Genomic DNA, 21,339 nt, shown 5'->3' with positions numbered 1-21,339 from the left:
AGTTGCTATTCAGCCACCACAAAGTCAAGATGAAAAACAAATTCAAGAAGTTCATACAATTCAGGATGAACATAAAGAAACTCAGGCTAACAAAAGCAGAAAAGGTAAAATTGAAGAAAAGCAAGCTACAGAAGGTATATCAGATGAGAAAGCATCACCTGAACATGACGTTGGAAAAAGCACATCTGGTACCATGAAAAAAGAGAAAGGAAAGCTCTTAGACAAAGTATCATCAAGCAAAGGGATCCTTGCAAATGGAGAAGATACTGATTCCTCAAGCATAGGTAAGGTAATAACTTCAAAGAAAGCAGAAGGAGAGAAAGAATACCAGAAATCAGAACCTGCTCACCTGACTGAGCAGGCCGCTAGACTTGAGAGTGAAAATAAGAATTTGGATGCACCTGGAGAATCACGTGATGTTCTGGATGTTCCAGGAAAGTCTCATGCAAAGCGAGGTGAGGAAGACTGATGCCAAATTCTTCCACGAAGTGCTTGTACCATTTGCTTCAGGAGAGTGCCACCCGCCTTTGTGTTTCAGTAACACCATTTGCAATTCCATCAAGTCTGTCAGCTGGCTTTACTGGCATTCAGCCACTCTTCACCTGTTTGTCTTACCTGTCTGTACACACAGCTGTGTGATCAGTGTTCATTGTCTTAGTCTTACACTTTTCTGAGACTTCATGAATTGTTCTGTGTGCCATTGTCTTCTCAGGAAAACTCTCACTTTTTTTTTTTTTAGTATTCATTTTTCCATCCACTGCAACAAAATCTGTCCTGCATTTCATTCATATCATTCTCCCATTAAAAGTATCTTTCATATTTCCCTTCACAAAAAGGTAACCAGAGGCCTCATAGCTCAGGTAATATTTTCAAAAGTCTGTGATGATTCATCGCAAATTAGGTTACCAACAGGACATCCCTCACTTGTAAAAGTTCTGCATTGTGCTGAAACATATATTTAATTTACACAGCTTATATTTTTGTGGTGTTCATTAATAAAAGTGTGTGGGTTTTTTAAAAAAAGACCTCATATAATTTTAATAGGCGCTTAAACTATTTTGTCAAGGAATGACAGAATTTTACAAATTAATGGGCATAACACCACAATAAGGAAATAGGAGCTTTTAAGTTGCCTGTTAGGCTCTACTGCTGAATAGGTCATTCCCATGCTTCAGGATATTGAACTTACTATTGAGATATAGGCAGTATATTCTCTACAAAAATAGACATCTGTTATGTCTTTTCCTCCCCTTTTACATGTAGATAACTAAAAGAAGAAAAAATCTGATATATAAAATAAATACTTGTCTTAGTTTTAGTAAGTATGTTTATTTAACTACATTTCTGATAATCTTGCTGTTCTACTTCAGAGGCCAAGCCCCCAAAAGAAGAATCTCCGAAGGGTATCAGTCCAGTCAAAGGTAGGATATTACAAGCAATACCTTGTCATGGTCTAACTCCAGCTGGCAATCAGGCCCCAAACAGCAACTCACTCACTCCCTTATGGTGGGAAGGAGGAAAGAATAGGAAGGGTGAGAGTGAGAAAACTCACGGGTTAAGCAAAAGCAGAGCACACAAGCAGAGCAAGGTAAGGAGTTCACTCACCGCTTCCCATGAGCAGGGATGTGCTCACCCATATGCAGGATGCCCTTCCATCCCCTGAAGGGCAAATGTCATAACTCTGAATGCTCCCCTCCTCCCCCCACCTTCTTCTTTCCCCTGCTCTATATACCGAACATAACACCGTGTGGTGTAGGATATCACTTTGGTCAGTTGGGATCAGCTTTCCTGGCTGTATCACCTCCCAATTTCTTGTGAACTCCCAGCCTTCTCAGTGGTGGGGCTGTATGAGAAGCAGAAAAGGCCTTGGCTCTGCAAGTGCCTCTCAGCAATCACAAAAATACCTCTGTATTATTAACACTGCTTTCAACACAAATCCAAAACACAGCCCCATACAAGCTACTTACAAGACTCTTAAATCTCCCCCAACCAAAATCAGCACAGCCTACAATCAAAAGCAATTAATCAGGATTAGTTTATTAACTTCTGAATCTGAATTACAGCCAAGAAGACACCCTCACCAGCAGATGCAGAAAGAAGGAAACTCAGGCCAGGCAGCGGTGGTGAAAAACCTCCTGAAGAGCCTCCATTTACTTACCAGCTCAAGGCTGTACCGCTGAAGTTTGTCAAGGAGATGAAAGATATCGTGCTAAAAGAAGCTGAGTCTGTTGGGTCTTCTGCAATCTTTGAAGTCCTTATTTCACCATCCACTGCAATTACCAGCTGGATGAAAGATGGAAGCAATATCCGAGAGAGCCCAAAACACAAGTTTATTGCTGATGGCAAAGATAGGAAGCTGCATATTATTGATGTCCAGCTGTCTGATGCTGGTGAATATACTTGTGTGTTAAAACTGGGCAACAAAGAGAAGACCTCTACAGCCAAACTTATTGTTGAAGGTATTCCATGTTTCAAATTTATCAATAGGCTTAGCCACTCCTCAAACTAGAACTGGTGCTTTGTAATTTTACAGTAGTTGGTAGATGCATGCTTTTGTTTCCCTCAATGACTACACATATTATATAAGGTATTTCTGCATCACATGTTCTATGTATAAAGGAGACAAATCAAAATAATTTGTTTCCCACAGAACTCCCGGTGCGGTTTGTGAAAACCCTTGATGAAGAGGTGACTGTCATTAAAACCCAGCCACTGTACTTAACATGTGAACTTAACAAAGAAAGAAATGTGGTGTGGAGAAAGGATGGTAAAATCATCAAAGCCAAGCCTGGGAAATTTGCTCTGGGTGTTATTGGTCTGTCACATTCCCTCACAGTCATGGATTCAGATGATGCTGATGCTGGCACTTACACTGTTACTGTGGAAGACTCTGAACTATCATGCTCATCTTGTGTTAAGGTAGTAGGTAAGTAACAAAAATCATGCTCTTTTTTCTCTCGAGGATATTTCGGCTGCTTCAAAATTCTGAAAACCTTTTCTCGTTGTCTTACAGTATAAGTGGACAGATAAGATTTTTACAGCTGTCAAAAGCTTATTGCAGTACAAAATCTCTTAGTTCTCTTTATTCTTCTTTTTTATGACATGTCTGTTTGTAATAAAAGTCTGCTAAGCTGTTTTCTTGTGTAACTTTTTGTCATGCAGAAATTATAAGGGACTGGTTAGTAAAGCCCATAAGAGACCAGCATGTTAAACCGAAAGGAACAGCTACTTTCAGCTGTGACATTGTCAAGGATACACCAAACATTAAATGGTTCAAAGGAGATGAGGAAATCCCTGCTGAACCCACTGACAAGACAGAAATCTTGAAAGAAGGAAATAAAATTTTCCTGAAAATCAAGAATGCTGGTCCTGCTGATATTGGAGAATATGCAGTGGAAGTTGAAGGTCGCAGATACCCAGCTAAACTGACCCTTGGTGGTAAGGAAGCTTTTATTTGGATTATATTTAATCATCTGGTAGGCCAGTGTTGAAAAACATCTAAATGAACAAACGTTATAGGTAACCTGAATTTTTATAAGGCTCTGTCAAAACTTGATCTAATCATACATGTGTTTATTTGTGCATTGTAGAACGTGAAGTTGAGCTTCTGAAGCCATTAGAGGATGTTACAGTTTATGAGAAGGAAACAGCAAGCTTTGATACAGAAATATCTGAAGATGATATTCCTGGTGAATGGAAGCTGAAAGGGGAAGTCCTGAGACCTTCGCCTGTAAGCATCCTTGAATTTTAAAACACAATTTATTTCAATTAAACACTGTGAACAGGTTCCTTGAATCTTATCTTTATGATGAGACCAGTCATTGCCACTCAGTCCAGAATATATTATTTTTAAAAAATGGATTCTCTAAGTAAGGATTATATCTTATAAAAGCTAATTTCTCAAGTATTACAGCACATAATTCAAGCACTAATAGAAATATCCTACATACATTGTGGGAATGATTCTGACATTCTAAAGAAGTATGGAATGCTGAAGCAATGTACTCCATATTTTAATTATTGAGTCAAAGTGTTCACTTTCCTTGGAAAACAATCTAATCCTTCCTACCTGACTCTTTACAATGTATACAGTGTTTATGAAAATCCCTTTATTAAAAACACCTAGCAGGAAAGCATTTGCATTACGTTGGTTTTTGTATTTAACAAAGTCTGTCATCTCTCCAGACGTGTGAAATCAAAGCTGAAGGAGGAAAACGCTTCCTAACCTTACACAAAGTCAAGTTAGAGCAAGCTGGCGAAGTCCTTTACCAGGCCCTGAACGCTGTCACTACAGCCATCCTGACAGTAAAAGGTACAGTGCCCCACGGGGTGTGGCACCAGCCTGGACAGGGTTCACACGGAGCTCCTTACAAATGGTTTGTTACCTTTTGCTTCCAGAAATCGAATTGGACTTTGCTGTGCCCCTGAAAGATGTCACTGTTCCTGAGAAGCGCCAGGCAAGGTTTGAATGTGTCCTTACCAGAGAGGCCAATGTTATATGGTCTAAGGGCACCGATATCATCAAGATTGGAGAAAAATTCGACATCATTGCAGATGGAAAGAAGCACATTCTTGTTATCAATGATTCACAGTTTGATGATGAGGGAGAATACACTGCCGAAGTTGATGGCAAAAAGAGCACAGCAAGACTGTTTGTGGAAGGCAAGTATTTTCTCATGAACCAACGAACAACAAAAAAGAAATATAAATAATATATCTTTCAGGACTACATCAGCCTTTTTTCTGATTGTATTTATGTGTCTGCATTACAGGTGTGAGGCTGAAGTTCATATCACCTCTGCAGGATCAAACAGTGAAAGAGGGGGAAACAGCCCACTTTCAGTTTGAGCTTTCTCATGAAGACATGCCTGTGAAATGGTTCAAAAATGATAAGAGACTTCACACAAGCAGAACAGTTTTGATTACTTCAGAAGGCAAAGTTCATAAACTAGAAATGAGAGAAGTAACCCTCGATGATATCTCAGAAATAAAGGCCGTAGTCAAGGACATGAACACACAAGCCAACCTGAAAGTCTTAGGTAATTACATAAATAATTCAAAACCTGCTATAGAATAAATATTCATCATTTTTATAAGTAGAAAGTGACAAAATATTGACATTTTAATATATTTGTATAATTAATTTGCCTTATCCACTATGGCTTTTGCAGAGGCCGACCCATATTTCACTGTGAAATTACAAGACTACAGTGCTGTAGAGAAAGATGATATTACTCTGGAGTGTGAACTTAGCAAAGATGTGCCAGTAAAATGGTACAAAGATGGGGAAGAACTAATAGCTTCCAACAGGATTTCCATAAAAACGGATGGCTTGCGCCGCATCCTGAAGATCAAGAAGGCTGCAGAGAGTGACAAAGGTGTTTATGAGTGTGACTGTGGAACCGACAAGACAAGTGCCAATATCAGCGTTGAGTGTAAGTAATCGTAAATGTACCTGTGAAAAGGATGCTGTTGTGATCAATGGCTGAAATATCTGGATTTAAAGTTATTAACAGTGATTACAAGAGACAGTATATTTGATTATTACTGGAGAAACTTACTTTCTCTGTCCAGTTACCATCAGGAAATAAAAACAGTGTAGTTCACTGTAACAGGTATCTGGATAAATTACTAGGAAAAATATTCTTACCAAAAATATCTACATTTTCAGACGCAGAAGGAGGTTGTAGACCGCCCTTGCTGCTGTTTAGGAAGAGGTTAGATAAACATTTACTGGTTGTAGCATTTGAATGCCCAAAAGAAAGAAAAGGGAGAGACTTAAGGTGCTTTCCAGCATTACATTTCTATGGTATACAATTTGTGAGTAAACAGATGCAAACTTTTGATTCTTTTTTTTTAGCTCGCTTAATTAAAGTGGAGCGCCCACTGTATGGAGTGGAAGTATTTGTTGGTGAAACAGCACGCTTTGAAATTGAAATTTCTGAGCCTGATGTCCATCCTGTATGGAAGCTAAAAGGAGAAACCCTAACACCCTCACCTGTAAGGATTCTTCTTTATTTTTAGACCATCATTTCCAGTAGAAAAACATGATTAATAATAGTGTGTTCTTAGTGGCTTCTTAGAATATTAATATTTGCGGTGGGGTGTGTGTTTCTTTATCACCAGGACTGTGAAATCATTGAAGATGGGAAGAAGCATATTCTTGTCCTTCATAACTGCAAACTTGATATGACTGGAGAAGTGTCTTTCCAAGCTGCCAATGCTAAAAGTGCTGCAAATCTGAAAGTGAAAGGTACAGTCTGCATTTGGCCAACATTTCCATGTGTATTTCAGGGCATCAGGACAAATCTAGTGTCAGAAAGTACTGTATGAACTGATCTGAAAGAGCTCTTCTTTGATTTCAGAACTGCCTCTTATCTTCATCACTCCACTGAGTGATGTGAAGGTCTTTGAGAAGGATGAGGCTAAGTTTGAATGTGAGGTGTCCAGAGAGCCCAAGACTTTCCGCTGGTTGAAAGGAACAGAAGAGATCACTCCTGATGAAAGATTCGAAATCATTTCAGACGGAACAAAGCATGCTCTGATTATTAAATCTGTTGCCTTTGAGGATGAAGTGAAATACACATTTGAAGCTGAGGATAAAAGAACAAGTGCCAAGCTAATTATTGAAGGTTTGTTAGACTTTGTCTTTCTAGGAAAGTTTTGCACCATATACTTGCATAGTTTCTGTTGATAACATTATGACATGTTGTGTTGCTGTAGGTATCCGCCTGAAATTCATCACTCCTCTCAAGGATGTAACAAAGAAGGAGCGAGAAACTGCAGAGTTCACTGTGGAACTCTCCCATGAAAATATCACTGTGGTCTGGTTCAAGAATGACCAACGATTACATACCAGCAAAGTGGTTTCAATGTCGGATGATGGCAAATTCCATACACTCACAATCAAAGATCTTACTATTGATGATACTTCTCAGATAAAAGTGGAAGCTATGGGCAAATCCTCAGAAGCTAAACTCACTGTTCTTGGTAAGAATATCCAAAAGAATTTACCTGATGTATATTATCAGAAGAGTTGTATTAATAAAAATTAGTAATCAGAAGGCCTTGGGGTTGGCCTAAATCTAAATTATGATTTTGAAAATCTAACAATTTGTTTTTCTTCCTTGGGTCTCCATTTACCTATTCGCAAAGGATGATTACAATAACTTTAAAATTTCATGTAAAGTTGCAAAGTTAGTAAGTACATACGTAAAACAGTGCTCTAAAACTCCTAGAGCATCAAAAGAATGTTGTCAGTAATGTTAGTAATGCCCTGAATAAATTTTTAAGTGTCTATTGTTTTCTTTTATGTAACAGAACTGTGAATAAAGACTACATTTAATCCCTCTTGGGGGATATAAACAGGAAATATATTTTATGGTAGAAACTAGTTGTTCTTTCTAGAAGACTAAACCTTCAGACTGAAGTGTATCTTAACTTTTGCTTGCAGAGGGAGACCCTTATTTCACTGGGAAGCTGCAGGATTACACTGCTGTGGAGAAAGATGAAGTAATCCTACAATGTGAAATCAGCAAAGCAGATGCCCCTGTGAAATGGATGAAGGATGGCAAGCCAATTACTGCATCAAAGAATGTCGTTATTAAGGCTGATGGCAAAAAGAGAATCCTTATTCTCAAGAAAGCTTTGAAGAAAGATATTGGACAGTACACTTGTGACTGTGGTACCGACCAAACCTCTGCTAAGCTTGATATTGAAGGTATGGCTATTTTAATGGGCTGCTCTGTAGAAGTCTTTTGGGATCTGCTAGAAACTGAAGGAGTTTCAATTGCCTTTTTCTTCTCCAGACCGGGATATTGAGATTGTGCGACCACTCTACAGTGTGGAGGTGATTGAGACAGAGACTGCCCGCTTTGATATTGAAATCTCTGAGGAAGGTGTCCATGGCAATTGGAAGCTAAAAGGAGAACCCCTGACTGAATCAGCTGTAAGCAAATATTTCATTATATTTTTTACATGTGTCCCAACACTTTGCAGGGAAGTGGAGTATGAGGGAGGGTGACTGCAGAAACTAAATTTGATTTCCTGCTTTCAGGAAGAGTCGCTATATTAAAAATAGTGGGTTTTTAAATTAATAATGTTTTAAATGTAATACAAACATAATCTAAACCAGCTAAATAATAAATTATTTTTGCATAAAATGGTACATTCTGCATTGCTAACAATACCTAACAATCATGTATGCAAAGTGCAAAGACCTTGTGGAATTCACTTAAACATAATGGCATTTAAAAATGCAGACTTCTGATTTCATACCTTTTCCTATGGGTTTTGAGTTATATTCTGTTTTAATAGATGTAGATCACATTTCCAAACTCTTTTGCATTTCTGTTACAGCTAAAATTGGAGTTAAATGGTATAGAGCTTAATCAAATATTATAAACTCCTTGCTGGAAAGATCTGGAAATTAAAGAAACAATACAATCACAATAGGCAATAACTTGGGTTCTAAGTAATGGCACAAATGGGAATAATACAGAAAGATTGGAAGTGTCATGAAAATCACTGTCTCAATAAAAAAAGGAAAGGTCTTCTTGAGGAAAGGTCACAACACAAGCTTAGCAATTTCTAGTTCCCGTGGGGGAACTAGGCCTCTGACTGGGCTACATATATATTAATGTGTTGTCTACTCAGTCAGCACAGAAATGTGTTGCCTCTTCCCCTTTCTTTCCAACTGTATTAAGAAGAGAGTTTGAAAGGAAAGACCTATGAATGAATGTTTATAGGGTATATTTCACATGGGCCCAAGAGCTGGGAATGGAGTAGAAGAAAACAGATTCATGGTATGAGAAGTAGGGGCTCTTTTGGTGAGTAGTACAAAAAAGATACTGGAAAAACTATTTCAATTCTGTTTTTGCAGGAATGTGAAATCAAGGAGGAAGGAAAAAAGCACTTCCTTACATTGTACAATGTACGCTTAGATCAAGCTGGTGGAGTAGATTTTCAAGCAGCAAATGCCAAGTCTGGTGCTCACCTTCGAGTGAAACGTGAGTGTCTTTTAAACTGTAATTAATTGATTAATTAAGTGAAAACATGGTACTCACTGCCTCTTTGGAATGGGTGGCAAATCTCTATACTGTATTGAACCCACAGCAATCCTTTCCAAAACAGCAGCTAAGGGATTAGTTGCTCAGGTTGTCTCAATTTTTTTCATTAAGGAACGTCCTATGTGTTTTTAACCTTATTATCATTTATTCACATAGGAGAAATAAAATTAAGGAGATGGCCTTGAAGGTTGCTTGATGGTCTGGCATCATATATGCTGTTATGAAATCAAATATTGCAAGCAAAGGCTCTGCTGCCTCAAAGTGTCACGTTAGCTGGAAAGGATAGGATAACAGTGATATCTGGGGATAGGTTGAGAGCTTGATGGACAGGGACAGACTACACGGCTGAAGACCACTTGTTTCCCACTCCAATCCTAGCCCTCGCTATTTTGGAAACACATGCCTTATCTAGCAACAGGCATGCAAGGCTTGGCAAGGAGACAGATGCAGAGCAACTTTCCTGCTGACCTTGTTCAATTTAAAGAAACACGCTCTGCAAATAGGAAATTGTAGGTGGCCAGCCCTCCCCTAGGAACCCAGGCTGGCCTCTTCTATTTAGGGAATTTAAAGAGCAGCATTGCGATGTCTGGCTCTCTTGAGGGAAGCCACCATGGAGATTAGTACGTAAGGGCAGCAGCTCTCTCTTGGGTAGAAGTGACTAATCTAAAAATTATGTCTTCTCCTTACCAAGCTCGAGTAATTGGCCTGCTGAGACCCCTCAAGGATGTAACAGTGACAGCTGGGGAATCAGCAACCTTCGATTGCGAACTCTCTTATGAGGGAATCCCAGTAGAATGGTTCCTGAAAGGAAAGAAACTGGAGCCCAGTGATCAGGTAAAAAAACTAAACTTTGCTTTTTCTCATGTTTCCTTCCCCTTCTTGTCTTACAAGTCTCTTCCCCTTCTTTATTTCTTATTTATTCTCTCCCAGCAGAAGTACTAAGGCACAGCAATATTGTAATACTACTGCCTCAAATGCTAAATCATCCCTAAATCAGATACAACAGTTTTTCCCAGAAATTCCAGTATTCTGGAATGCTACAATCTTCTATCATACAAAGGGAAACTAAGGTTCCAAAATATCAATCATTACAACAGTGATTTTGTACCTGATTCTGTTGGAGACTCAGCCACAAGGGTACTGAATGATTTTGCTGGGGTTACCTGTGGTTACATGAGAGGATTTTGAAAGGTGCTATCAGGAAAGGCCTTTTTTTCCCCTGAATGCTGAGTTGCAGTCCAATTCAACATATAAGGGGATTAAGAGGATTCAAATTCCATTTCAGGCATTTGTTCTGGCTCTCCAGATAACTCTCTGGGCAGATTTGCTTGTCAAGCACTTCTCACTAGCTATTTTTAACCCTTCATCAAGTGCTGGCTCTTAGCTCTGAGATCTGAGCAGCCTGGAATGCAGTCAATTTAATGTTTAAAGTTAATGATAGGGGAAATAAATAAAGAAACATAAATTAATACATTAAGAAATGCAAATAGGTATTACTGGGTAAGACTTCTTTTTCGCATACTAGGCCTAAAATAGTAATGCAAATTCAAATAAAAGTTGGAAATTTAAGACAAAGTAAACTTTCAAGGCATTGCATGACTTAACAAAGTTTCAGAACCTGTAATAATGCTGCTAATAATGCTTTGGTACAGATTGCTATTTCTTTTGGATACAATTTTTAACACATTTTTTTCAGATTTTGCTAGATCTTTCTGAGCTTTAAGAAATTTACATAAATAAATATTTAATAAAAAATAGAATGTAGAAATAGTAAAATCAAAACAGATCATTATGATAAGGGACCCTATTTAAGGACAGATTTAAGGACAGATTTCAAACAAAGTTGAAACTCAGCAGATGAGTCATGAAATAAATCAAGATAATTACTCCCGAGTTTCAGAATAAAAATGTGAGAAGCTATTGATCAGTGCAGTAGATTGATAGTTATGACTGCCTGGCAAGAAAAATATTATATGTTCTGTTTAATTCTGTATAATGAAACATTATTTGGTCTGTTCTGTCTGAGCTATCATTTTAATTACATGAAAAAAAGTCAGATTTCATGTAGTTTACATATACAGTCAAAGTATCCTTTGAACAGTTTAAACTTTATCTGAATGAAATTGAGGGTAAACCATATATTTACTCAATGCTTTCTATCCATTCAAAATAGCCTCTTGAAATACATTTACAACTGTCTTTAAGAATCAATCTAACTGTACAAGTTTCATTTTAGCTGTTTGCTAATTCAAACAATTTTATTACGTCTGTGGCTGGCATTCAGCTGAACATTTATAACCTTTATTCATTCATTGAAGTGATTTTTTTTTTATTTACTGTGATTGCAAAGCAGTTTCTGCAATAGGTCATCACAGAAACTAATCTTGTAGGCAGAAGTTTTTACCAAATTTTAATAATAGATAGATAAATTGGCATTTCCAGAGGAGTGTATGTGGGGGGTGCCAAACCTCTTTATTGCTGAAAAAGATCTTCCTTTACATGTAGCCAGCAGTAATGCCAACTTTTCCCATAAAGTTTCTTATTTTTGTATTTATTAATACCTGTTCAAAATAGACATCATCCCAAGTCAGTCCCAAAATCCTCAAAACTTTGAGGACTGAGCTATATCTAGTATATACAAAAGGAAGTTGTCAAAATTTCACTTGAAAGTGGAGAACCAAACTCCACAAATCATAAATAGCATGCTATTTCATGAAATATTTCTTAAATACTTGTTGCAGATGTTCACAGTGGGGTTTTTATGTATTTTGTAAGGTTGTGACCCGTGCTGAAGGGAGAGTTCACACACTTATTCTCAGAGACGTCAAGTTAACAGATGCAGGAGAGGTATCACTGACAGCAAAAGATTTCAGAACTCAAGCAAATCTTTTTGTGAAAGGTAAGTCAGTCATTTTAGTTAAACCATAATCAGCAATAATGTTCCATTCAGGATTCACACTGGAATAGGAAGCTGATACACACAAAGAGTGGGATCATATATACAATATCCAACTGGTAGGTAACTTCCCTGATTAAAAAAGCCACCTACTAAAAATCTCTGCACTTCACAGAAGAGCTGAACAAGGGAAAACACTGGAAATGGGTCAAATCTGGGAGATAAACCAGTTCATCAGGACTTCCAGGGCTTTGCTGCAGTCTTGAACATTCAATTGGCCCCAAGAGGCCCCATGGATGCCATCCTTTGTGGCTCCCAGTGGCTTTTTCTGTTCTTTTGAATATCCAGAAACCTGTCAGAGTATGACTGCACCATCAGTCCAGGGACAAGATAACATTGTCTGTACACCCACTTGTACTACTTGCAGGCTGTGTTGTCTTTGAGAAGGAAAGGAGCTGCACACACTGATCCAGTAATTCAAGGAAAAATTGGAAAAAAAAAACCCTAAGTATTCTCTAAGTTCACAGTTTAGAGTCACTGAGATTACACGGGTATGGTTCAGCTAAAGAAATTGAGCTGCAAGGCTTTGTAATGATTTTTAATTAAAAACCCCATGGAAAAAGATATAATTCAGTCTAATCTTACAGTAGGCTGAAAATGAGGAAATTAACCTGAATTAACAAAAAATGTCTGTGTATTAAAAATAAAAAATGTTTTTAGGAATCTTCAATAGGGACATCTAAGAGCCTTTTTGATTATTCAAAGAAAATTAGTAAACAGCATGGGACAGTTCTATTCCACAAGCAGAAGACTGGCTGTAATTTAGATCTTTTCTATCAAAAATTTATCTGTTTCCTTTAGAACCCCCAGTTGAATTTACTAAACCACTTGAGGACCAGACTGTTGAAGAGGAAGCCACTGCAGTACTGGAATGTGAAGTCTCCAGGGAAAATGCAAAAGTTAAATGGTTCAAAAATGGAGAAGAAATTCACAAATCAAAGAAGTACGATATCATTTCTGAAGGCAGAGTCAGAAAACTCATCATCCGTGGCTGCACATTGGACGATGCCAAAACATATGCCTGTGATGCTAAGGATTTTAAGACATCATGTTTTCTCAATGTGGAGCGTGAGTAATTCACAGTTTTCTACAAAATGTCTGGGTACTGTAAAGGCAATGTCTATGACTGGCAGTAGTATCAATGTTGGTGATTTTTTACTTCTCTAGCATATAGTCCCCTCTACTAAAAATTTTAAAATTTTCTATTCTCTTACAGCTCTTCGTGTCGACTTCCTTAAGCCCCTGACTGACCTTGAGGTTAAGGAAAAAGAATCTGCTCGGTTTGAATGTGAAATTTCTCGTCCAAATGTCAAGGTCCGTAGTGACACTTTTTAATCTCAGTAACTCCTTCAGATAGAGGGGAAAAATTAGTTATAATGGTATAAAGGAACACACTGAAATCTGTGATGAGCATGTTAAAACCATGTTAATTTTTTCTGGAACAGGTGAAATGGTTTAAGGATGGCATGGAGATTAGAAAAGGCAAAAAGTATGACATAATTTCTAAAGGTGCAGAACACATTCTTGTCATCAGTAAATGTGTCTTTGATGATGAAGCAGAATATTCCTGTGAAGCAAAAACAGCTCGAACTTCTGGCCTACTTACAGTGATAGGTAAACACAGTGTTTTAGAGTCTAATATGTGAACAATAAAAATGTGAGAGCAGGGGGTTTTTTTTATGGCAGGCTTCAATCATCTTTTGAAATTGTTTTTGCAGAGGAAGAGGCTGTTTTCACAAAAAATCTTCCTGATCTTGAAGTAAATGAAAATGACACTGTAAAATTGATCTGTGAAGTTTCAAAGCCTAATGCTGAAGTTACTTGGCTTAAAGGAGATGAAGAGGTGCCTGATGGTGGAAGATTTGAACACATTTCTGATGGTAGAAAGAGAATTCTTGTTATACATAATGCTCATCCTGAAGATGCTGCCAAATATACATGCAAGCTCCCAAGCTCTAGTACAACAGGAAAACTTACTGTACATGGTAAGAGTACTCCTTTGGTGGGCTTGTATTCTGGAAAAAAAATTAAAACATTTGAAAGTCAGTAATAATACACAACTTGGTTTATTCCAGTCACAAGTGAAAAATAATATATATATCTACAAAATGTTTTCTTTCAGAACTTGCAGCAGAATTTCTTACCAGACCACAAAACCTTGAGGTGCTTGAAGGAGAAAAAGCTGAATTTGTCTGTTCAGTATCCAAAGAAGCCATTACAGTACAGTGGCTAAGGGGTGACACAGTCCTGGAGCCTGGTGATAAGTACGACATCATTTCAGATGGCAAAAAGAGAACACTTGTGGTTAAAGAATCTGTCCTAGGAGATACAGGAATGTATACTGTCATGGTTGGTGAAGCTAAAGCTACAGCACACTTAGCAGTGATTGGTAAGTTTTATTTTATCAATGTGTATGTGCTTGTTTTGTTGCATTCTTTATACTACATGATGTCCTATTTCTTATGTTTTCTCAATTTTAGAAAAACTCAAGATTATAACTCCTCTTAAGGACCAAGAAGTTACTGAGTGTCAAGAAATTATCTTCAACTGTGAAGTCAATAAAGAAGGTGCCAAAGAGAAGTGGTACAAAAATGACGAGGCAATATTTGATAGTGCAAAGTACATTATTGTTCAGAAGGGTGCAGTCTACACTCTCAGAATCAGAGATGCAGAGTTGAAAGATCAAGCTACCTACACCATCTCACTGACAAACCAGAGAGGTGAACACGTTAAAAGCTCTGCTACCTTAAAAGTATTAGGTAAATAACTTACACTACATTAAAATTGTTTCATCTTTTACATTCAATTTTCTATGAGGTTTTAAAAATGTTTGCTTTTTGGTCACAACAGAGGAGGATCTCAGAATTGTTGAGCCCCTTGAAGACATTGAGACCATGGAAAAGAAAACTGTCACATTCTGGTGCAAAGTCAACCGCCTTAATGCAACTCTCAAATGGACAAAGAATGGAGAGGAGATCACATTTGACAGGCGCATTTTGTACAAAATTGATAAATTCAAGCACTCATTGATCATTAAAGACTGTGGGTTTGTAGATGAAGGTGAATATACTGTTACTGCTGGACAAGACAAATCAGTTGCAGAGCTTCTCATCACAGAAGCACCAGCAGACTTCACTGAACATCTTCAGGACCAGACTGTCACTGAATTTGATGATGCTGTCTTTACATGCCAGCTTTCCAAAGAGAAAGTCAGTGTAAAATGGTACAGAAATGGAAGAGAAATCAAAGAAGGCAAAAAGTATGTACATTTTATTATGCTTCTGAATGTGCTAAACATGATTGTTTTACTTTATTGCTTTGTCTGGAAACTAAAATACTGCCTATTTTTCTCCTCCATAAAGATACCAGTTTGAAAAGGATGGAAATCTGCACAGGTTAATCATAAAAGACTGTAGACTAGATGATGAGTGTGAATATTCCTGTGGAGTGGACGACAGGAGATCGAGGGCAAGACTTTTTGTTGAAGGTATGTGTGAAATTGGATGGGATTTATTTCAACATTATTTGATAATAGTAGAAACAATAAAAAAATAACACCGAATAAATCAACATCTATTTCAGAAATCCCTGTTGAGATTATTCGACCACCACAAGATATTTATGAAGCTCCTGGTGCAGATGTCATCTTCATGGCTGAATTGAACAAAGATGGTGTGGAGGTCAAGTGGTTGAGAAACAACATGATTATCATCCAAGGTGACAAACATCAGATGATGAGTGAAGGAAAGGTCCACAGGCTGCAGGTGTGTGACATAAAGCCCCGTGACCAAGGGGAATACAGATTTATCGCCAAAGACAAGGAAGCTAGAGCTAAGCTTGAATTAGCTGGTAAGTTGCTTGTGTTGTGCTCCTTTTATGAAATCTTAGGTTCATTAACTTCATTTAACTCAATTGATTTTTGCTCTTTCGAGGAGTTGAACTAAAATGAATACACAATTAGCTTGGAGAAGTGTTAAACTATTTGAGGATTGTTTAACAAGTCTATTAAACTATGTAAATATGAATTTAAGCAACAAACATTTTTGTTGTACCATGCTGATCCAGCTGTTGAGGAAAACCCATCACTTTTCAATGTGTATTTGCTAAAGAGCAAGATTTAAGATTAAAGGTGCTTTCAGCTTTTTATTAAGTCACTGAAAAACAATGAAAATTATTTGGCCTACTCATTTAAGTCATATTATACATAGAATTCCTCATTTTTCTATTTAACAAAATAGTTAAATTAATTCTCAAAAAGCAGCTCCTTCTTTCCTGATTTTATAGGAGGACAGAGTACATACCAACCAGCCTGTATTTCTTTCTCTGGAGTTGTCCTACAAGTATATGAAGGATTTCCTTAAAGTTTACACAGCAGCTCCATTTACTTTTCTGTGTTAGCTTCTTTGTTGATTGCACAAGTATGTCAATTTTTGTATACATATACATATGCAAGTACTGAACTTTTCACATTCATCTTTCTTAGCTGCACCGAAAATCAAGACTGGTGATCAAAACCTTGTGGTTGATGTTGGGAAACCTTTAACTATGACTGTCCCATATGATGCCTACCCAAGAGCAGAAGCTGAATGGTTTAAAGCAGGGGAAAGTCTGCCCACAACAACTGTTGATACAACAACTGACTGCACTACCTTCAAAATTTATGAAGCGAAGAAATCAGATAAGGGAAGGTACAGGATTGTGCTTAGAAACAAACATGGCCAGGCAGAAGCATTCATCAATGTAGAGGTCATTGGTAAGTACTTGTATTATTAAAACCTTGCTTACCATTATTTCACAGAGTAAAAAGCCTTTATTGAGGGGGAAGCCTTCTGCTTCCCCTCATGGGAAAGCTGTAGGTCATATTGAGGTCTCCCCTCAAAATCCTCCTCTCTAGCCAGAGGAAAGAAAATCAGTGCAATGCCCTGAAATATTGTCATATCTTTAATAGATGTTCCAGGTCCAGTTAGAAACTTGGAAGTCACTGAAACTTACGATGGTGAAGTTGGTCTCGCATGGCAAGAACCAGAAAGTGATGGTGGAAGTAAAATCATAGGCTACGTCGTGGAAAGACGTGATATCAAGCGTAAGACCTGGATTGTGGCCACAGATCGTGCTGAAAATTGTGAATACACTGTTACTGGACTTCAGAAAGGAGGAGTTGAGTACCTCTTCCGTGTCAGTGCACGCAACAGAGTGGGCACTGGTGAGCCAGTGGAAACAGACACACCTGTGGAAGCTAAGAGCAAATTTGGTGAGCAGAAGTTACAAAAAACTCAGTGTTTGATGGTTGTGTAAAAAAAGCAGTACAAATTCTTACAATAGGAAAAACCTACATGCCTTCTTTTTCCTTTTTCCTTGTAAAATCAAATGCAGATGTTCCTGGTCCTCCTCAAAATGTAGACGTTACTGATGTGAACAGGTTTGGAGCCACACTTAGCTGGGAGCCACCTGAGGACGATGGAGGGTCCCCGATTACCGGCTACGTTATTGAGCTGCGTAACAGAGCTACCATCAGATGGGAGCCAGCCATGACCACAGGAGCTGATGAGCTGTCAGCTGTCCTGACTGATGTTGTGGAAAATGAGGAATATTTCTTCAGAGTAAGAGCTCAAAACATGGTTGGAGTTGGCAAACCAAGTCCTGCTACACGTGCGGTAAAAATCATGGATCCCATTGGTGAGTATGCAGAGTATGTATAATGGTGATTGCATTATGAGACAGGAGCATTTTGGATGCTGTGTGTGTGCAGGAAAGTTCAACTGACAAATGTGTGTGCTGCAAATACTCTGTACAGTTATATTTTCCCTATTCCCTACTTTAGTCCTTCAAACATAGCAGGAGTACCTTACTACCTCTTGGTTTAGTAAGAACTACAAATATTTTTTTCTCTGAAGTTAGGATGCAACCTCAATTTAAAAAAATCAGTTTAGAAAAAGCTATGCAAAAGCTTTAAAAACCGTACTGTAAGATAGAAATACTTAATTTGCAGAACCATGCTGCTTTATCAGTTGCATAAATCTATTTGTCTCAATATTTTTTTTTTTCAGAGAGACCAAGTCCTCCCATTAACCTTGAGCATTCAGATCAAACTAAGTCATCAGTCCAGCTCACATGGGAGCCCCCTCTCGAAGATGGAGGAAGTCCAATCTTGGGCTATATTATTGAAAGGCGAGAGGAAGGAACAGACAAGTGGATTCGTTGTAACCCAAAACTAGTGCCTGCTCTTACTTTTAAGGTACAATGTTCTCTTCATCAACAGGTAAAATGTGCAGATAATTTTTAATATGAGGTAGTAAATGATTGTTTGTGTGTTTTAGGTAACTGGATTAAAACAAGGATCCAGTTATTACTACAGAGTCTCAGCAGAAAATGCAGCTGGTGTGTCTGACCCAGCAGAAGCCATTGGGCCATTAACTGCAGATGATACTTTTGGTAAGCTGCATGCCTTTTTTTTAAACAATTAATCAGATAAGGCACACAATTAAAGTGCATCTTGTAGGTAATATATGTATTTTTCACCAGATAAAAGGTGCACCTTAGACATTTGAGATCATGAGCTATTTCTCCTCCATTATGAACTTGCAGATAATTATCTGTACTATGAGATAGAGGCCTGTTAGGTTGCCTGAGGAGCAAGGCATGGCCTTTTGTCTCCTGACCTATCTTTGAGGAAAGTGCTAGTTAACAGAAGGAAAGAAAGGCAGAGAAGATCCCTAAAAAAACCAAGAATGCAAAGTTTTTACATTAAAAAGTAAATTAGATGTCATACTTGGTAATACTAATCTCCCTTACCATCTCACATATTTTTGAAAAAACCCAGAACATTTAGCCAGGAGAGGTAGGGAGTCATAAGGAAAAGCTAGGCCTAGACAAGCTGAGATTTAGCAAGCTAGACCTGCAGGCTGACATACAGTCAGAAACAGCCTCTCAACACAATCATCATTAGCCATGTTCATAACATCTCAAAATAATTTATTGAATACTCTTTCCCTTATTTTTTCAGTTGAACCTACAATGGACCTAAGTGCATTTAAGGATGGGCTGGAAGTTATTGTACCAGAGCCAATCAAGATCCGTGTTCCCATCACTGGGTACCCTGTGCCAACTGCCACATGGTATTTTGGTGACCAAGTCTTAGAAGAGGGTGATCGGGTGAAAATGAAGACCACTGCCTCCTTTGCAGAACTTGTAATTACTCCCAGTGAGCGCCCAGACAAGGGAGTTTATTTCTTGACATTAGAAAACCCTGTGGCATCTGTTACAGGAGAAATTAATGTCAATGTCATTGGTAAGTGGACATGTATGTATTTTAGCAGTAACATTCTACATTTGTCTTGTTAAAATCTAACTAGGTTAATAATGTATAATCTCACAACATCCAACCAGGTATATTAAAATATAACTAAAAACTAGAAATCCCTCCTCAAAAAAGCTCTTTTCTAGTTTTCAATGTGGAACTTTGCTGTTCAAAGAGGAATGATTGAACAAGACTAAGTCTTCTGGTAGATACATTACACAGAGATCATCCATCAAACACCAAATACAAAATAATACAATTTCTGTGATTTCTAGCTTGTCCAAGTGCACCAAGAGAGCTCAATGTTTTAGAAGTACTCAAGAGTACAGTGCAGCTCGCATGGGAACCTCCAGAAGATGATGGTGGAAGTCCAGTCACTGGCTATATAATTGAAAAACGTGAAGTAAGCCGGAAAACCTGGAGCAAAGTAAGTTCATTCTTTCTCATTTGAATTTCTATATTATTTTCACATGTGCTATGGAGTTTTTTGTCTTATTTTTGTAATCACTCTTTGGAAATAAATTTTAAAAACACATTGAAACCTTTCTTCTCTTTAGGTTGCAGATCATATTGTTGACCAAGAATTCACTGTACCTGACCTGGTCCAAGGGAAAGAATATTTATTTAGAGTTTTTGCATGCAATAAATGTGGCCCTGGAGAACCTGCATATATTGATGAACCTGTAAATATGTCAATACCAGCAAGTAAGCATATTTGAAATTTTGCTGATTTTCTTCAGAGTAGGATATAAAAATAATATATCTTCCTTAGACTGGTTTCTAAGACCCCATATGTTTTTAATTTTGAATAGCGGTGCCTGACCCACCAGAAAATGTTAAATGGAGAAATCCAACATCAAAAGGAATCTTCCTAACATGGGAGCCTCCCAAATATGACGGTGGTGCACGCATTAAGGGTTATCTGGTAGAAAAATCCCAACGTGGCACAGACAAGTGGGAGATATGTGGGGAGCCTGTTATTGAAACCAAGTAAGTAAATCGACACAGTAGATAAATCCTCTTAACTAATTATGCCATCCTCACCACTCTAAATATTTGAATTATTTTTTTCCTTTTTTTTTTGACAGAATGGAGGTAACAAAGCTCCAGGAAGGAGAGTGGTATGCTTATCGGGTTAAGGCTTTGAACAGAATGGGAGCGAGTAGGCCAAGTAAGCCAACTGATGATATTCAGGCCATTGATGCAAAAGGTAACTACTTCACTTGCTACATTGCCTTAGCTGCTCTATTTTTACCTGTCTCTGAAATACTGTTTCTCTAACAACATTTTTATTCTCTCCTAAATCAGAGGCTCCAGAAATTTTCTTAGACGTGAAGCTTCTTGCTGGACTTACTGTAAAAGCTGGAACTAAAATTGAGCTGCCAGCTAAAGTAACTGGAAAGCCTGAGCCCCAGATTACTTGGACCAAGGCTGACAAAATTTTGAGACCTGACAACAGAATCACCATTGAAAGCCAGCCTAATCATTCTACAGTCACTATTACAGACAGCAAGAGGAGTGACAGTGGAACCTATATCATAGAAGCTGTAAATTCCAGTGGACGTGCCACTGCTGTTGTTGAAGTTAATGTTCTCGGTATGCATGTACTTTATGGTCTTTATGTAAATCATTAGTAATGTACCAAGGTATGGAAACAGAAAATTAACATTCCTGTTTATCCTCTACAGATAAACCGGGTCCACCAGCTGCATTTGATGTAACAGAAATCACAAACGAATCCTGCCTTCTGACCTGGAATCCTCCACGAGATGATGGGGGTTCTAAAATTACCAACTACGTCCTTGAGAAAAGAGCTACAGACAGTGAAATATGGGACAAGTTGTCATCCACTATTAAAGATACAAAATTCAGAGCTACCAACTTGACTCCTCATAAAGAATACGTGTTTCGAGTCAGTGCTGAAAACATGTATGGTGTTGGGGAGCCAGCACAGTGTAGCCCCATCATTGCCAAATATTCATTTGGTTAGTTGATTAAATTAATGATAAATTATCACA

At 37.9% G+C, this 21,339-nt stretch overlaps 1 protein-coding gene across 1 annotated transcript in view; it reads left to right on the top strand.

The window, feature by feature from the left end:
- Positions 1–21,339, top strand: part of TTN (titin) — a 236,589-nt gene that overhangs the window by 134,635 nt on the left and 80,615 nt on the right. The window contains exons 178-216 of the mRNA XM_059852303.1: positions 1,371–1,421; positions 2,064–2,459; positions 2,651–2,926; positions 3,163–3,438; positions 3,591–3,730; positions 4,186–4,312; positions 4,399–4,662; positions 4,773–5,039; positions 5,172–5,435; positions 5,861–6,000; positions 6,127–6,253; positions 6,366–6,632; positions 6,724–6,990; positions 7,454–7,720; positions 7,809–7,948; positions 8,882–9,008; positions 9,760–9,902; positions 11,844–11,967; positions 12,826–13,092; positions 13,241–13,338; positions 13,470–13,638; positions 13,743–14,009; positions 14,147–14,413; positions 14,505–14,783; positions 14,875–15,283; positions 15,387–15,511; positions 15,607–15,873; positions 16,508–16,777; positions 16,973–17,275; positions 17,398–17,700; positions 18,072–18,259; positions 18,342–18,456; positions 19,028–19,312; positions 19,597–19,748; positions 19,879–20,026; positions 20,134–20,311; positions 20,410–20,531; positions 20,630–20,917; positions 21,010–21,306. Of these exons, the coding sequence (XP_059708286.1) occupies positions 1,371–1,421; positions 2,064–2,459; positions 2,651–2,926; positions 3,163–3,438; positions 3,591–3,730; positions 4,186–4,312; positions 4,399–4,662; positions 4,773–5,039; positions 5,172–5,435; positions 5,861–6,000; positions 6,127–6,253; positions 6,366–6,632; positions 6,724–6,990; positions 7,454–7,720; positions 7,809–7,948; positions 8,882–9,008; positions 9,760–9,902; positions 11,844–11,967; positions 12,826–13,092; positions 13,241–13,338; positions 13,470–13,638; positions 13,743–14,009; positions 14,147–14,413; positions 14,505–14,783; positions 14,875–15,283; positions 15,387–15,511; positions 15,607–15,873; positions 16,508–16,777; positions 16,973–17,275; positions 17,398–17,700; positions 18,072–18,259; positions 18,342–18,456; positions 19,028–19,312; positions 19,597–19,748; positions 19,879–20,026; positions 20,134–20,311; positions 20,410–20,531; positions 20,630–20,917; positions 21,010–21,306 (8,460 nt within the window). The remainder of the gene's footprint in view (positions 1–1,370; positions 1,422–2,063; positions 2,460–2,650; positions 2,927–3,162; positions 3,439–3,590; positions 3,731–4,185; positions 4,313–4,398; positions 4,663–4,772; positions 5,040–5,171; positions 5,436–5,860; positions 6,001–6,126; positions 6,254–6,365; positions 6,633–6,723; positions 6,991–7,453; positions 7,721–7,808; positions 7,949–8,881; positions 9,009–9,759; positions 9,903–11,843; positions 11,968–12,825; positions 13,093–13,240; positions 13,339–13,469; positions 13,639–13,742; positions 14,010–14,146; positions 14,414–14,504; positions 14,784–14,874; positions 15,284–15,386; positions 15,512–15,606; positions 15,874–16,507; positions 16,778–16,972; positions 17,276–17,397; positions 17,701–18,071; positions 18,260–18,341; positions 18,457–19,027; positions 19,313–19,596; positions 19,749–19,878; positions 20,027–20,133; positions 20,312–20,409; positions 20,532–20,629; positions 20,918–21,009; positions 21,307–21,339) is intronic.

The sequence above is a fragment of the Haemorhous mexicanus genome, chromosome 8 (genome assembly GCF_027477595.1).
Source record: "Haemorhous mexicanus isolate bHaeMex1 chromosome 8, bHaeMex1.pri, whole genome shotgun sequence".
NCBI classification, from domain to species: domain Eukaryota; kingdom Metazoa; phylum Chordata; class Aves; order Passeriformes; family Fringillidae; genus Haemorhous; species Haemorhous mexicanus.
The sequence above is the reverse complement of the archived record's forward strand: the minus strand, read 5'-3'. Positions and strand labels throughout refer to the sequence as shown.